General features: G+C 41.6%; 1 protein-coding gene across 1 annotated transcript in view; it reads right to left on the bottom strand.

Moving 5' to 3' along the window:
* Positions 1-6987: 6987 nt before the first annotated feature.
* FCHSD2 (FCH and double SH3 domains 2) overlaps positions 6988-17831 on the bottom strand; it is a gene marked incomplete at both ends in the record, with an annotated part of 167780 nt that continues 156936 nt past the window's right edge. The window contains 8 exons of the mRNA XM_082012210.1: positions 6988-7071; positions 9026-9108; positions 9272-9401; positions 10442-10662; positions 11051-11228; positions 11360-11443; positions 12260-12394; positions 17580-17741. Of these exons, the coding sequence (XP_081868336.1) occupies positions 6988-7071; positions 9026-9108; positions 9272-9401; positions 10442-10662; positions 11051-11228; positions 11360-11443; positions 12260-12394; positions 17580-17741 (1077 nt within the window). The remainder of the gene's footprint in view (positions 7072-9025; positions 9109-9271; positions 9402-10441; positions 10663-11050; positions 11229-11359; positions 11444-12259; positions 12395-17579; positions 17742-17831) is intronic.

A 17831-nucleotide genomic window follows, 5' to 3' on the forward strand; every position in this document is an offset into this window, starting at 1 on the left:
AAAAAGACAAAAATTTGGGAGTGGAATAAAACCAACTTCAAAATAGAAGGGTACTTCATGCAGCTTGATAATGCACAGATTTATCTTTGTGAAGATAAATCTTCAGGTGATGCTGGCACTGCTCTGCAAACAGGACACAGGGGCACACAGAATTTGTCCAGGGAGGCTAACGTCGGAGCGGGGAGCAGAAATGAGCTCCCAGCTCCTCAATCCAATGTTTTAACGTAACCGTCTCTTCCCCGATCGGGCCCATTTCACATTTGTTTCGCTAATGCCACAGCAATGACCACTTTTGTGTTAATCGGTAACGCTGCGCTCTCTTTCTTCAAAGCATCTGGTTAATTTTGCTTCTGTCCTCACTGCAAATCCAGAATGCAACACACAACAGTATATTCTTGTGCAATGAAATCTGGCATGTCGAATTGTAACCGTGTATTTCCCAAGCCCTTCTCAGCTGTGTGACCACACGTGGGTGTATTAGGGACCCAAGCTTGACCACCAGCCTCAGCAGCACACTCTCCCAGGAAGCACTCAGAAGAGGACCAAGAGTCTTCTCCACCTGTAGGTACCTACAGCACCCGTTCCGCATCCAAGCGCATTTTTGGCTGAAATGATCTATTTAGGCGCAAGAAGAACTGGAGTAGCTGGGGAAACCACCTGTGGAGCTCAGCTTGCAGATTCGAGGCTGAACAGCTTCTACTTTCGTAGCGAAGGCGAAGCACTAAAAAGGCAAGCTTAACCATGTCTCCTGTTCTTCACAGCCAACACTCGATGACCCGGGAGAATACTTAACAGATATTCACAGGGTTACGTTTTTGCTGGGCAAAATGACGTAAGAGAAACCAAACTCTTCTGTAAAGTGCGCTTAATCCTTGGCCGCTGCCCAGGCTGTCAAGTAGCAGGGACAGGAGCAGTGACAGTTTTTGTGAGGAGCGATACCTGCTCAGTAGAGCTGGGTGGAGATCGCCGGGCCCTTTTCCTCCACCTCTGCCTGCCCCCTTCAGATACCAGCTGTGAAATTCAGATGACAGCAAAAGAGGGTTTTAAACAAAGCGGCGGAAGATTCGCTGCGTAACAGATTCGAGATAGGCCAAGAGGCTGGAAAATTGATTGCAAGGAGCAAACCTGAAATGGGAAGAGGAGGAGGAACGAGATCGGGTGGCACACTGATCTGGCAGACACCGTAACATGCCTCATTCACTGGTGATGTGGTCTGGACTCAGGATTTGAAAGTCTCCACAAGCCATTTCCAACATACAAAGCAGCCAGTCTCTATAGTATGTGTTCTCTCCCACTGGTTTTTCACACATTGGTTTTTGTGGACCGTTAAGGAGGTACAATCTGAAGCCTTGATCCTGTAATCCAATTTCTGAGTCTCTCTGGCGATTGCACAGCGCCCAGCCTAACGCACTGTTCAACACAGAGCTTCTCCCTGTCAGACCTGGGAGCCTTCAGAGCAGCCGAAGCAGCCGTCGGGGATCCCCAGACAACACCAAATCCACAGCGTTTGCTTTCTGAAAGGTTTCTGGCTGATTTAAAAGCTCTTCTTTGCAGGGAGCGCACACAGAGAAGTACACAGAAAGGAGAAGAGATGGCTCAGGGGAATCTCATCAATGTACATATATGCCTGATGGGAGGACACCAAGAGGACAGAGCCAGGCTCTTCTCAGGGGTGCCCACTGACAGGACCAGAGGCAATGGGCAAAGGCTGAAACACGGGAGGTTCCCTCTGAACATCAGGAGACACTTTTCACTGTGTGGGTGACCGAGCACTGGCACAGGTTGCCCAGGGAGGTTGTGTTGACTCCATCCTTGGAGATACCCAAAAGTCATCTGGGCACGGTCCTGGGCCACCAGCTCTGGGTGGCCCTGCTTGAGCAGGGGGTTGGACCAGATGACCTCCAGAGGTTCCTTCCAACCTCAACCAGCCTGTGATTCTGCAATCCTTTTCCAGGCGACAGTCTCATCAGCTTTCAAAGCAAGCAGCGCCATATACCCAGACAGAAAACTCAGTGATGGCTGTATACAAGCAGCAGTTTCAATAATTTACTAGGAGAAACCTTTTTTCACTCAGCCCATCTCAATTTTATCCCCTGCTGGGTCTGCCGCATGCGATATAAACTAAATCGTGGTCTGCTACAGATAAAAGGTAATTCCAGAGTGTATTTTTGAGGCGGGGGAGGGCTGAGTTTTCCCTTGGGACGTAGAGAACATTCCGGCACGTCAGACGACAGCCTGGCGACCTGCTGCCTGCCGTTCTTCTTCAGCCGTTGTACCCAGGCTCCGCACACAAATGCTGCCGTGTTGTAACGGTGAGCGACGGCACTTGTACTTACGCAAACCCGTTACCACCCTCCTCTCCGTGCTGCAAACAGAGGGGTGGTTATTCACCGCACGTCTGGTGTCTGCTCTCGTTCAACTCCGCTAACCACACAGATTTCTTACCTTCCCCAGTCCAGCCCCAGTATCACTGCAGTGCTTTTATTTTCTGGATGAAATGACCTGCAATGCAGAGGCTCACTTTGCTACAGCGATCCTTCTACCAGATCTGTAATCCTCAATCCCCCTGGGTAACGCTTGGAGTAGGAAACTACTTGGTATAGGAAGCACGTCAGCATTTCCCTAGCTGCATTTTTTATTGGCTCATTTGCTGCATCCCTGAATTCAGTGAAGTTTTCTTTCCTTTTATCCCTCGCTTTCTCCAACCTCCCCCTGCGCCGTGAGCCGAGGTCTCAATATCCCCGAGCTCACCTCTTGAAGAGAGCCAGCCAGCTGCGGGATAGGAGGGGGCAGCTTACTGCCTCCCATCAGCTTTATGCAGGGCAGCAGATCTGCAAACGGAGGAGATGTGGGGAGGCAGGACTCCTTCCACAGCAGCAGCTTCCTGGGAGGCTCGATAGAAGGAAAGGCTGATTAAGGTACATTTCCTGCTCCTCCTGCCTCTGCCGTGCTGAGATCTGCAGGTTATTCATTACAGGGACCTTGCTGGAAGAGCAAGCAGGAAAAAAAGTGCAAGTTGCAGAGTAGTCAGTTCTCCAAGTTACACACAGAGAAGCAAAAAATCCTTATTTAGAGAGGAGGGTGGGGTTTTTGTTTTCCTTTTTAATGACTATTAACAGTGAGAGATACTTGAGCTCTATGGGAAAGAAAACTCACCCACGTGCCTGGCTTTCTTTTAATATTTCCATGAAACAAATAAAAAGAAACCCTGTCACAATTAATTTGTAGTAAGGTATATTACACCATTTACCCTCATCACTCCTGTCAAATCTCAGTCTCGTCATCTTTTCTGAAAATCTGGGAACCAGAGTCATCAGAGGGAACCCCAGCTCTAACGGAGACAGCGACGGTCCTGCTGCCAACTTCCAGAGTCAACATTTGCAAAAACATTCCCACCTTCGTGCTGGGTAAGTTCCCCACACCGGAATATATGACCACAGAGCCTTTGTTTTCCCCTGACACCTTTTTGGTTTTGCCTCTAAAAGGCTGCTGCGTGCTGTTAAAACTGAAGCCATCTCCCATTTGCAGGCACACGGCCGCAACGGGGGCTTGCTGCTCGGTTGGGAAAGCACTTCAGGGTGAAGAGATTTTCATGGAAATAAGTTATGCTCATGTTAATGGCAAAAATGATGCAATCACAGCACACCTGCTCAACGGGCATTATCTGCTGTGTTTGTTTTGTCACGGCACAGCTTTTGAGGAAGGGGAAGGAGAAAAAATAGAGGCATGAAGGGGTCCTGTTAAAAAATGGAAGAAATGAAAAGTGGCATCATTGGTGGATTTGAGGATTAACATCATCTATAAGCAACGCTGACAGTGAAAAATTCAAAAGCAAAGAGGCTTGTGTGTGATGCAGCAAGAAAAGGAGAGATGCAACGAGCGAGAAGCTAAAAGAAAAGGACAAAGCGGTCAAAGCAGCAAGCCAGGACAATAATTTTTGGAGGAGCACAGTGAATGCATTTAAAAAGCAGGGGAAGAGATGGGATTTCTCAAAGGAAGAGGCTGCGGGAACTCAGGGAAAAAATGATGAAAGCCCATGTAACAGTTCTGTGTGAACAGTGGAAATAAAACATGAAAGATCTAACCCAACGCCGCAGCAATGCCCAGCGGCCGATCGTGCAGCGAGCTGAGTTCGAACAGGGTAAAATAGTCTCGACTCCAAACAGCCGAAAGCAAAAATTGGGAAGAAATCAACACGCGGAGCTCACGTGTCACTCGGCACCTAACGCAAAAAAACCCACTCGCATTCCAGAAACTGAAATAAGCCAAGGAAGGAGCTGGTCACCGGCGGATGGTTTCCGAGTGCCGGTAAGGAAAAGTAACATGGAAACCCAGAGCAAACAGGGATCCTAAAGCTAGAGAGGATTGGGATGCAGCGGAAATACTCCTCACACAATTAGACAAATCAACCCTATTAAAGGCCAATCACACCAAAGAGTTATCATCAGTCACTCTCTCCCTTGCTTTCTTTATGCAATTGTCCTAATTGCATAAAGGCTATTAAGGAATTATTTTTCTGGCATGATTTTGGTCCTCATATAAATACCACCTTAAAGCGATATTTAAAGATCGCTTTAAGTATGTGCGTTTTCCTGAGCAGGAGATTCAAATTTCTGTGTAAATGCATAAAGCATAAAAATGATACCCGAGAAAATTTACATTTTTATCCCCAAATGTCAGGTTCTCCCTCAAGTCACAGATCTATGCCCAAATCTTCTAACGACACTTCGTGGTAGGTATAGCCGTGTCTGTATCAAGGCAACATCATGGATTTACTTCCACTTTTTTATTATTCAACTTTTTATACATAATAAATACAAACTTTTTACAGCCAATATAAAGAAAGCATTTGCACCTATGCTTTCAGTGTACTGACGCTGTACACGATGATACGTCGAATACATGCCCTGTATGAAGAAATCATAGTTAAAAAGGAGGCATATTTTTACAACTTTTCTTCTTTTTTTTTTGTTTTTTTTTTAAATAAAATTAGCAGCTCTTACAGAAAATATTTTAAAATACAACTAAAGAGACTTTAAATAATACTTTCTGAATTTTGAAAGTCCCAGTATGAAGGACACAGAAAAACTGGCCAAAGAAATTGAATATGAACATTATGGCAATACTTGCTTTTCTTCTGCATTGCGAAGCTTTCAAAATTTTTGCAAACAGTAAAATCTTTTTTAAAAACTTTTTTTTCTTTTTTTAAACTTAAGAATAAGTTTGATAAACACATAAAAAGACCTCAAACAGATCAACAGGACAAGAGGTGCAAAAGAATGAAAAATATGGAAAAGACTTCATTGGACAGTCACCGATTCCATAACTGATCCATGAATTGTTTTCTTTAGACAGCCCCACTCTTGGTTAAAGATCCCATTGGGAAAGGAGATTGGCAAACACAAATGTCTCAGAGACCCAGCCTGGGTTGGGATTTACAAGTATGTGCAAAGTTTATGATAAAATCTTGTTAAATGATTTTTTTTTTAGTAATTTTTTTTGTAAATGCAGCCTCAAAAAATAGCCCTTGTTAGTAAACTAAAGGTAGAAAACTTACTGGCTTTGAAAAAAAAAAAAATGAAGACATAAGAGCGCATTCAATAGAACCCATATAACAGCTCAAAAAAACCCAACCTTGTGATGCCTTTTAACTGAAGCTTTGATCTGATGGAGACTGCTGAAAATAATTTAGTAAGTACACAAAGAAAAACCTGTTTTCATCCAGTTTTTCCCTCTCCTCTGACCATTTCTCTCCATGTTAAACCTCTGAATATCCTCTGCCCTTTTCTTTCAAGCAAGAACAAAGAGCAGCTTCCTTTTCAGAGATCTCCGACAGAAAATTAAGTTTTGGAATTCTTTTACTCTCTATTTCTTGCCTAAGAGCAATTCGAGACCGTAGTCCCGGCCACAAAGGCGGGCGGAAGGCTTCGCAGAAACCAGAGCTTTTCCTGGCTCTCTGGCTTTGGCTAGTTAACGGGCTTCGCCTGGGCAAATGCTACAGGACCATCCAATGCAAAAACTAAATAATGCATGTAAATACTCTAAATGTAACTTCTAACTCTAGCCAGATGGTTTGATGACAAAGATATACTGCTAATGTTGGATAATAAAGTACACGGCAATAACTGGGATAAGAGTGACCCAAATACTTAAAAAAAACCCCAAAACCAAAACCCTCAAAATCTGCTAAGAAAAAAATGAAGCTCAATTTCCAGATCTAGACAAAATCTCACTTACTTTTCTACCAGTTGGTTTATGCTATGGAACAAGATGTTGCTACTAATTCAGCACCTCCATATTAGATACTCTATTACTAAATGTACTGCATAAATATTAATACAAAGAACATTTAGTTCTGTTTAATTGTTAATTATCGAAGAGGTGTGCATTAATGTAATTAACGCCATATGATCTGCATCAGTTTTCCTTATCTATAAGATTATTTTCCTGTCTCTTCCTTTCTGCAAGGGGATTAAAGAGGAGCCAGCCTCTCCTGATACTTCTTTTTCAGTTCCCTTTTTCATTCCGCAAGATCTGATTAATACCTAATCAGACAAGTACTACTACTTGAAGAATTGATACTCTTTAACACATTCCTATGGCAACAGTAATATACTGTACTAATGCACGTGATCGAAGTATGCTAGGACTAAGTTGCATGAATGAGGCTCTTTTCCTCAGTCTCCGTAGAAAAACTGACCACCTTCAGCCAAGAGAGAAACCTGCTCCAAGGCAATCCTCTGCTCGCTGTTTGGCCCGTCTTGGTTTGTGCTAAGAGAGGAAGAATGATGTATATAAATCAAAACAAAAAAAAGGCACAAAATATTCATGACTGTGGGAAGGAATCCACCATGTCACTGCCACATAAAATCCTCCCTATCTCTTGTTCTATTAGAAGTCTTCATCATGCAAAGGTGCCTAAAAACGAGATGACCAAATACCGCGTTTGGTCTTGATTGTAGCACTACTACTTAACTAGTCCAATGGCTACACCAGAGTAATTTCCACGTCCTCTATCTTCTCTGTTGTCCGGCGATGATGCTGTGTAGGGGGTGGTGGAGCTGCTCGCACCTGAAACAGCCAGAACCAGCCAGTAACTATGAGAAAACTGCCAACACTTCAGAACTTGTAGAGACTAAAACCGCAACTTTGGCCTCATACCCCAAGATGACGCAAATAGACAGATTGTATATTAAGACTGACAGAACTACAGCGAGTAACCAGCTGAATTCAGGCCCAGTTGTCTCCAGTTAAGCCATCAAGGCTCTTTGTTATACATTGTCACCACTTTCAGGTGATTTTTCTCCAGAACGACTATCAGTCACGACAGGGCAAACACACCCAGTGAAATAACCTACCTATTCTGCCTGTACCTGCAGAGAATCCGGTATGTAAACCTGGGACGGACTTCGGACTTTACATCAAATGCTGAATTCTGATGACGCCCTTGCCTGGAACTTATGTGGGCTGGAAACTACAAGAATGCCTTGTTGCATCTAAGTGGCTTACTCGTATTTAATCAATCACTGACCTGAATGATAGACACCTGAAATCTGATGCTATTTTTATACTCTGCCACATCAATAAGGTCATTATTGCTCTTGATGGAGATTACCTTAACCTCTAACAGCATTTCATGCAAGGGTTTTATCACATGAGTTCAGAACAGACCAGAGCGACTTGCTCTGGAAAAAATGAATTGTGGAGCAATACTATAACAAACTTCACAATATTTTCAAACAAGGCATATTTAAAACGCAGTACTAACAGCAATCCTTTCAATTAAGGCATGACACTGTACTAGTATCTTGAAAAGACAGTAAATTGGAAGAAACTCATGAAGAAAATAGAAATCTACAAAATGGAAAAGCTGAATCAGTGTCTTTTTACAAGGGAGTAAGATAACGTGGAACCTCTCTGTTCAGTCCTTAAATACTTCACGATGCAGTACTGCCTCTGCCTTGCGTATGTCAGTGAACAAGGCTAACTCACCGACGACTGAAATATTCAGAATATAATTTTTGAATATCCCAAATTGCTCTTTTTCTGCCACTTCATTCATTAAGGATGCCAGGAAAATACAAACGTTACATCTTGGTATGATTTGGTTTAGGACTTTGAAACCCCCAGAACTTGATTTCAAAGTTAATCCTAGGAGACAGATTTTTGCAAGTTCTAACTGATTAAATTTCTTCCTTTCCTTTTCTGGCAAAATCTCTCTTTCTAGGCAGCAAAGACATCACAAAATACACACATCATTAAGAATTTTTAATCCAAAATCCTCAAATCAAGGGGGTCAGAAATAAATTTAACCCTAAATGCAATGGAGTCCCAAGGACTGCGTATTACATCAAACTGCTGGCAAGCAGGTCTGTCTGCCGGCACATCGGGTGGCTGGCAACACAACCTCTGGAGAAGCAGCAATCGTACAAATCACACGATTCAACTGCTCTGGTATTTATTCACCACCTCTTTTTCAGTTCTGTTTAGGGGTTATGTGGCAAGAACAGAAATAACCTCCCAATGCCTGAAAAGGCAGTTTGAGTTTATCGACTAACGACTATTTTACTATCGTGATAGATGTGATTTCCTCCCAGGTTAGATTTCAAGGTTCATGTGCCTCACAGAGACATGCAGGTATTACAGCTGCGAAGGCAGATACAGAAGAGCGGGTTAGATGAAGGATAGGGGATGTTTAAGATTCAAGGTCATCTTTAAACGCAGGGGCTTACTGTTTAAACAAGTGCAGCTTTGTTTTGTTCTAGTGTTCACTTAATCTCAAGTAGCTCTCATGTTCTACAGCCTTTGGACACGTCTGTGGTATTAGCAAAGGGGAGTGCACAGACCTTTCCTCACAGTATTCATCTGAGATACCGCATTTTTATACATAGTGATTGGATTTGCAGGACACGAAGAGCCAAATCACCAGGTGCTGTATCACCACCCTGCTTTGACTGTATCTATCCTGACCAGCCTTATAACTCTGTAGCATCAATAAAAACCACAGTATTTGTTTTTAACTTACAGGTCGCAGTTTGCCATACGAAGTTTCGGGAGGAATTCGCGGAGGCTGTGAGAATCCAGGGGACTCTGAACTGAAGCTGTTTTCTGAAAGAGTAAGCGACAACCCATCACAAACAAGCCACTCAGTACTGCCGAATAAACTTCACGTTGCGAAAAAAAAGCTTTTTTCCCTCCCCCTTTGAAACGTGAACAATCCAAGTTAAGCATTTAGCTGAAATGTTTCTTTTACTATCACAAATGTTCTTACCGTTAGTTGACGGTGATCTGGGGAAGTACTGAGAACCTCTTTTATCCGGACTGTGGTAGGGACTAGTGGGAGGCTGGTCGTACAGTGGCAGCGGTGGAAGCGCATTATTAGGCTTCGGAGTCGGGGATACCTGTGTTAAAAGGAGAGGGGAGCTGCAGAAAGCCTTACTCCTCGACAGTTGTTATGTACACACCGAGTTGCAGTAAGCTCTCTGACACATCAGTATGCCAGGAACCTTCATCTGGAGAAAAACTACCTGTCAAAAGCGCTGTCGGGTACGTTTGGGAAGGAAAGCCAAGACATCCAACAGCAATTGTATTTGGTTTAAATCACAGGTTGCCACTGAGCAGCAATTTTCACCCTCTCCCAGATAATTTAGACAGACTTTTTCAAGGTTATTTGAAAAAAGTCATTTGGCCAAATGTGCCTCTCCACATATATTCACACAAAAGCGTTTAAGATAGCGAGTTTTACCCCGATTCAATTGCATATATATAATTTAAACCGTAAGTTTTCACGGTCTTCTCAAATCCAAGAAAAAAATACCAAAGAAACTACTTTGTAGGGAACATGGAAGTCCAGTTTCTAGCACCACAGTTACACATGAGAATGTGTCTGATTTTCTAATATGATATAAGGATTACAGAACTATACTAAAGTGAGGACATTTTTGCAAAAATTACTCTAATATAGTATTGGGCAGTATTCTGCCCTTCAAAAATTGAGAGGATACAGAACAGATTTAAGTATGAAAACATTAAATTAGGGCTGAGAGAGCCTGTAATTCTGTTTTTGCTGGGTTGTGTTTGATGTCTCAGTCTATGCCATAAATTAATTACAGGAAGTAGACTGTGAATTTTCTCCTTTGGTTCATTCCCTTTCTACCTAAATACTTGACTTTATTCAGAAATCTGTTACATTTGCCAAAATATATCAGTTGATAGTTGTTAGGCTGGGTAACAAACTAAAAGGTAAGCACTCAGGGTTGTGTTTTTTTTTCTTAAGTTGGTTCTCATTATCTTTTCTTAAATTGTTTCTGATTTTTTTTTTTCTTAAATTGGTTCTGATTTCCCCCCCTCCCAAAGAAGCGGCAGATCTTTGTAGCCCTGCAAAATCAATCTAGTAAACTAATATCGTATGTGCAAGCTAGCACCTCAACTCTTTACATACCTGAATATCTCCAATCCACTGAGTCTCTCCGTTTTCTGAGGCCGTAAGCTCTTCAACTAATACTGATGGGAACACCCCAACGCGTCCGTTGAATTCTCCTTCCCAAAAGCCATCATCATCTTGATTTTCCTTGTTCAAGATGCGGATGATCGCTCCTTCCGGGAAGGACAGCTCATCATCTGTCTGGCCCTCGTAATCATAAAGTGCTTTTACAAAACAGACTGGAGAATGGAAGAGGAAACAGAAAACTGTAATTGGCATGAGCTGAAAAAAAATACTAAGGACTATACATAGTTTTATGGTTGGCCTCGATGATCTTAAAGGCCTTTTCCAACCTAAATGATTCTATAATTGCTGAGGCAAATTATTTCAATTTTCCTTAATTTTAGTTAATGTTAATCTCAGCTCTATGAGACAGCCAGGTAAACGACGCAGATTTGAGATGAGAGAGATAATTACTGAGAACAGTTGTACTCAGACACAGGTCAAATATGAGAAATCCTCATGTGTGACACCCAAAGTCAATATGCAGAACACTTTGGAGAACAAGCTTTATATATATATATATATATTAATAAGCTCAATATATATTTATTTATTGGTATTTACCACTTGAGTCTCCATTCAGGCTGCCTGAGACTAAGTCAGCCTCAGTGGAGTTATTAGAGGTGTGCGATCGACTATCCAGTGCCGCCAGGGACTGTAGCATACTCAGCAGACTGCTGGATGTTGGGAACTGCAGGTACTTCTCTGGCACATAACCCACTTGACCCGCTTTATTCCGTGCCTGTAAATAAACGACAGAAAAGATGCTCTGCTTTTGCATACTGCTCCGAAAACAACCCAAGTATTTTCTCCCATCCCAAGTTCTATTTCTAAAAGTAACAGTGAAAAGAAACAATCTCGGAAAAATTATACCTTTACCCAGTCTTCCATATCTCCATCTTCAATAACCTCCAATACCTCGTGTTCCTCTATGGTCAATTCATCTGGCTGAGAAGCCTGAAGATGTAACAGGAAGATTGGAAAACAAAAGTGTTTTCAGGTGCATGGGACAGGCAGTGTAAAGAACATTCTCATCCAGACTTTTATTAAAACTTATGGGTTTTTTAAGTAATTGGAAATTTTATGACGTAGCATACTTGAAAACATATTAATAAGGGTTTTTCTGCATACCTGCTGACATTCACAAGACCCTTTTTTGCTTAAAGGATAGACTGAAGCACCCTGAATACCACCCAGCGCGTCAAACCCTGTTTGCTTTTGAAACCCTACTTACTCCGTGCTCTAAGACTAAATCTGCCGCTGGCTTCGGCTACTGCGGCGGTGTGATTTACAACCGACCTAGCAGTGCTAGCAGAAGTAAACAGCATGAATGCAGTTTGTCAGCAAAGCTTTAACTCATGAATGGTGGTTTCACTATTACAGTACAAAGAGGAGCTTTGTTGTACAGCGTACAAGCGTCCCTTACACGGAGAGGGGCTTTCCAGCACAGCCACACCGACTCAGCAACAGAAATGAGACCATGTCCTAATGGCAGGCACACAACTGGTCTCCTTGAAGCCAGACAGGGACATCTCTACACGCTTCAATCCATGAGCAGACTTCAGTACTCTGCTGAACTGTAGCTTAAATGTGTTTCACAACGGCACAGATATTGCACTGCTGCGGTTTTTCTCAACTAAGTATGTTTAATGTGCACCAGTAATGAGCCAAATGATGACATTCTACCTTAAACTCCCACAGAACAGTTACATCTATTATTTGTTTGTTGCATAATTCACTTTTCTAATCAATTAAAAAAAAAAAATCACAAACCTTATATGAATAAACAACTTTGCAGGTGAGAGGATAATTTCTTAGAGTACCAGAAGGACTAGAGCTACTGTCATCAAAAACATCCATGCTGTCTTCAAACTCTTCACCTTCTTCCTTTTCTGCATCAGCATTCATCTATTAAAGCAAATTGAATTTGGCATGATACCATCCCACAAACATAAGCGAAGAAATAGCAATAAAAATGAATTGGTCAATAATCTTCAGTGTGGTTTTTTCACTACTTATGATTATTGAAACTGGACAAAAAAATGACTAAATAATATTCAACACACGATTCTCAAATAACATCAGGAAAGCGGTCATCAAACAAAGCAGAAACAGGGAAGCAAAAGAGTAAGAGCTGTCACCAAATTACACCTTTGCTTAACTCAGCTGTATTTCCTCATTCAAGCACAGGCCCGTGGACTTTAAAAACAACTGTAGAAGATTTTGGAAGCTCCAACTCAACTGCTGGACAGTTATCCAATTTTTACGTAAGCTGTGAAAGGGTGACTAAGGTACTTTGGAGATGCCATTTCAGAGGGACAGCAAATAGTTTAATGGAAAAAAAAGAGCCACTTTTTGAGAATTTATGCTATGAAAAGATTAATGTACCTGCGACCACAAGTTATGAAATGAAATTCCAGTGGAAGTACTTAAACTTGAAAAAAAACCACCAACCCTAAAGTAAAATCAGCCTTCCAGCTGGTGTATTCTGCACAATAGATTTGCTGCAGTTTATAAAAAAAAAATTCCTTAGAGAAAGACTGATGATTAAAAACTAGCTATAAAAGTTTAAATAAAAACTGAGGTCAGTATGCTCGAAAAATACAAGTTTCTATAAATGCAGTTTGGGCAACGTTGACAAGAGCTGTGCTTTGGCCTTGTGCCTGGCTGAAATTTTGAATAAACACTTTATCTCATGTGAAAATAGCCAAGTTCTTCGAATCAAAGGCACCACTGTTATGTATTTGCCATCTTCCCTTTATTTATTCCTTTTAATTTGGCAGTGAATTTAGTATTCCTCATGAAAACGGGAAGGCTAATAAATCAACAAAAAGTTAGGCTGAGACCAAAAAGGCACCGTGCAGCCTCCCTAAAACCCTAAATGTCTTCACACCTCTGCTCTGTTACGTCTTTGCTCTTCTAGACCTGGAGTAGAAGAGCACAAAGTTTCATGATTTTCTGACTTCGATTAATTTCTATGCAACAATTTTTAGGACACGTCCTTGTAATTCCTATTATTTTTTCCCCATTCATTTTCATTCAAGTGCAGTTTGCAGCCACTGCTACTTAAATGCATTCACAGATGTTGTGGTAACAAAAAAAGTCGCTGTCTTACCTAGCTAATGCTTTCCTATATTAACAGCCAACTATAAAATAAGGCAAATTTAAGGTTTCCCCCTCCAGTTTCTAACTGGCTTTTGCTGTGCGTGGTGTGTGTCCCAGCAGCCAAAGCTGACATTCAGCTGACAGCCGTACAAAACATCATGGAAATGAGTGTATCACGTCTAGAAAGACTTGTTTGTGAAACATCTGGTCCTGGTTTTCTATCACGATGAAGAAAAATACATTTTAATTTTCAGTGTCTGGGCTGCTCAAACTCCTTGAATAGAATCATTTGCAAAGTAGGCACACAGAGGGAAAATGGCATTAATGATACAGAAAACTTAGCGGTTTGTTTCATAAAGCTCATCCTTCTACAGAGTCTGGTAATGAAAGACAGCGTAAGCAAAGAATAAATACACCAGCCACAATTATACCAAAAGTACGTTAACAGAGAACAAACATAAGAATAAATGCGGGTAAGAAGGTGACAAGATCGTTTGATTATACGTACGAAAAAAGGCATGCAAACATGTATCTTGTTTCGTGGCATATCCTACACAAAAAGAGATTTGATACCAACAAAATCTACCTCAAGCCCTTTTCCATCTCTCCTTGGAAATGCACGGACCCGGCAACAACAGAGAACACATTTATACTGAACCACCTCCAGCCTGATTTGGATGTACGACCCGTAGGAGCTAAAAAAGGGCTGAAATTTCCCTGCAACTCCCTACCGGAGCGCTCTGCCCGAGCACCCGAGGGTAGCCAGCGGCCAGAGGCAGTCTGCAATACGTGTATTTAGGGACTGAAATCACACTTTGTTTCACAGAGGTTGCTGGTATCAGACGACAACCGGGCTCGAATATGAACCAGTAACCTACCAGTTGAAAGATGCTCTAACCTTCTACAGTTAAAAGATGCTATATCCCTTTGCAGTTAAAAGCATCCATTTTCACGTTCACAGTAAATGTACCAACGGCAAACTTTATTTCTAACTCTGCAATACTGTACTTCTGCTGTGCAAATGTTGTAAACGTTTCTTGTAACCGTACTGCTTCAAGTCCCTTCGAATACAAAACAAAACACAAAAGCCATAAAGACATTGTTCTCTCTTCCTTTTTTTGAATAAATGACATAGTATTTACAATTCATTTGTTGCAGGCAGCGTAGGCACTGCATAGATTTTCCAGGTGACATTAACATTCAAAATTCAGCTTTTTGGGGCATGTACACTTGGGGAAAAAAAAAGTATTCCCTCCCAAGATTATGCATTTCGTCATTATAGCTGAAAGTCAGCCGACTGGATAGGTGATGGAGTATTAACTCCTTCAGCTCATTACATTACTGCAGGAGGTTAAATAAACACAGCAATATCAAGGCATCGACGCTGCTTTCTTCTTTTTAGCTCTTTAAAAGAAAAGTTATTTTGAGAAATAAAAATAGAAAAGTTGAGAGCTTTGCCGAAAAAAAATTACATCACGAGAAATACCGACACAAAGAGCAAAGCTGTGCACGACGTAAGGATGGCAGATAGCCGCTTTCTGAACGTGGAACGCTGCCCGCTCTTCAAAGATGAAGTGAAAGTGTTGCTTGTTACATGCTGCAGTAATTCTAATAATTGCAAGCAGTGTAATTTTGGTAACAGTTCTAAGAATTCCATCTACGGGCTGTCCTCATCTGGCTTGCCAAGGTCAACAGCATCTTTTTTTTTTATACGGGAGCGTACGTAAGTGTAAAAGGGGAAAATAAGAATCAGAGTTTAACCTCCCACGCTGTGGCATCTGCTGGCTCGCCAGGGACTAGCACGGGGTTTGGTTCCAGGGCCAGCTCTTGGCATGTCTGATGAGCCAGAGAACAAGGTATTGGGCGCAATCCAACATGCACAACGGGAGTTAAGGGAGGTGGAGTGCAAGAAGAAAGGGAAAATAAAAACACTGTTAAACACAGCTATGTAACATATCCTCATCTATCCTGGCTAGAAAGGATCTGAAATGAAACTCGGCACAAGAACTCCTTTGGGATTTGGGTAGGCTGAAGCTTGGATCCACATACTACAACTTTCATCTCTAATTATACTACTAACCACGGGAACGAAGCCTGCAGAGCAGCGATTCTAACCACCTTTACTGCAAATGCTGCCACTCTCTTTGAGCTCTGTGTGTAACCTCCTAGAAGAAAGATCCTAACACCCCGAAGAAAGCAAAGAGAGGATTCAGGCCTCTCAGGATTTGCCAAGACTCCGTTCAGTGCCCTCTCACTTTTTTGAGCTAAAGTTGACATAGCTGAAAATAGCTGTACATCCAAAAAGCCCCTTTCCCTCTAAAGGTTTGCCACCATTACCAAGAAAACAATAAAGAAGCAGAAAAGCATGAAGAAACATGGGAACGAGCAGGATTTTTTGTGTGTAGGTAGCACACACTTGCTGAAATGGAGATTTTGTTTCTCTTAGGTGGTCAGCGAAAGCAAGCCACTCTTCAAATCATTTGCAGTGCAGTCAAAAACCATGTTCCCATTCCCCCTGAAAGTTTTGTTATACAGCAGATATATTCTGGCTGTCCAAAGCATTTAAGATTAAAAAGAATGTGTGAATTAAGTAATTTTAATAGTGTATGAAGACTATAGTTAGGGAAGTATCCACATGCAAACCAAGACTTTATAAAAGCCTCTGAATTTTGTTAAGTATTAAATATATAAACAAGGCACAGGAAATTTAAAATTTGTTTGAGGCAAACTGACTAAACCTTCAGGAATTTTATTTGAGTTCATTACTGGTGAAGAGCAACAGATTGGTTAGTTTTACTGCCAAAGGTGACAGCTCAGCACTGCGTGCCGTGGAGGGGAATCAGGGAAAGAAAAGGTATTACGAGCTCCTTTAGCAGTTTCTCTCTTCTGCACAGGGTTTCTTGGCTCAGGCAGCTGTTTGATTCAGCTATCGCTATTTTTTTTTGGCAACATAACATTCTTTGGGGGGGAGAGGGGAGAGAAATGAGAGTTTGCTTTTTATTCTTTCTTGAATTACATAAAAATGCGCTTTCTTCCAAGCTAAACAGATGGGAGATGTCTCTGGCCTGTTTTGCAAACCAGCTATAGACATTACAAACCAAATTAGTCTTAGGTCTTACTGAGTAAAAAAATTACTACCAACCTTCCATTGATCCAAGTCGCTTTTTAGGTCAATTTTGGGTATATTGGACGAAATTTTCAAAAGAGTTAGCGTAACTGCAGACACAGCGGGACATACTCAAGCAGTTGAATTTAACAGTTTAAGAAGCTACCAACTCTTTGGGCGACATGCAGTAGAGATCAGGTTTGTGCTCTGCTCTAATTTAACTTCAGTTCTGCTTTAATGGAACTAGTTATTCGTAAAGAAAAAGTCAAATATTTAATGTAACTCAAACAACGGGGCGGTAACTTGCAGGTGAATAGCGGTAACATCTAAATCTTTGACAAATAGTTGAGGAAAATATCGAATCCTGAATCAAATTTTCACCTCAAATATCCAAATCAATTTGAAAAACAGGCTTTGCTTTCTTGATGACTTTCACTGTGATCCGCACATAAACGACTCTTAAAGAGATGATGTAGAGTCTACAGTTTTCTAAATATTTCGGAAAAATAAAGCGCCTTTCATCCAAGTACCTCAGACAACTTCGTAAACTATTAATGAAACTTCAAAGAAACACACAGACATTTTTCTTTTCAGGAGATGGCAAATAAATGTTATGGCACTTATCCAAGGTCAGAAAAATCAATATAAAGTAAACTCAGCAAGAGAACCCAGAAATCCTGGCTTTTGGGTTTGGGTTGGTTTTTTTTTTTTTTTGCATGAAATTCAGGCACACGTTTCAGCCAGGTAAAGCTACACGATTTTTCTGGTTAGCTAACAACCAAGCAAATATTATCAGTTTGGTTTTTCTATTCAATGTTAGGAGCTGCTACTAGGAAAGAGCCACGTGGAGACGAGGTGAGGTTTGCACATCGGAAACCGTACCAGGTGCGAAGAGCCGTTGTTGGTCACCGAGGGCAGGCTGGCCCAGCGTTCGTTTTCCAGTTCTTCCATCACTTGGTTCATTGCGCTTTTTAGCCACGTATCCACGGACACACCGATCTGCTTCAGCAGATCAAGACGGGCTTCTGCTTTCAGCTTAATTATCTGAGGAAATAAACAGGCAGAACTCAGAATTCTTTCAAGGTTACATTTCACTCCTTGCCATGATTCAAATGTGTTATTTTCTGATCCGCA

This window comes from Phaethon aethereus, assembly GCF_964289735.1.
Source record: "Phaethon aethereus genome assembly, chromosome: 1".
Taxonomy (NCBI): domain Eukaryota; kingdom Metazoa; phylum Chordata; class Aves; order Phaethontiformes; family Phaethontidae; genus Phaethon; species Phaethon aethereus.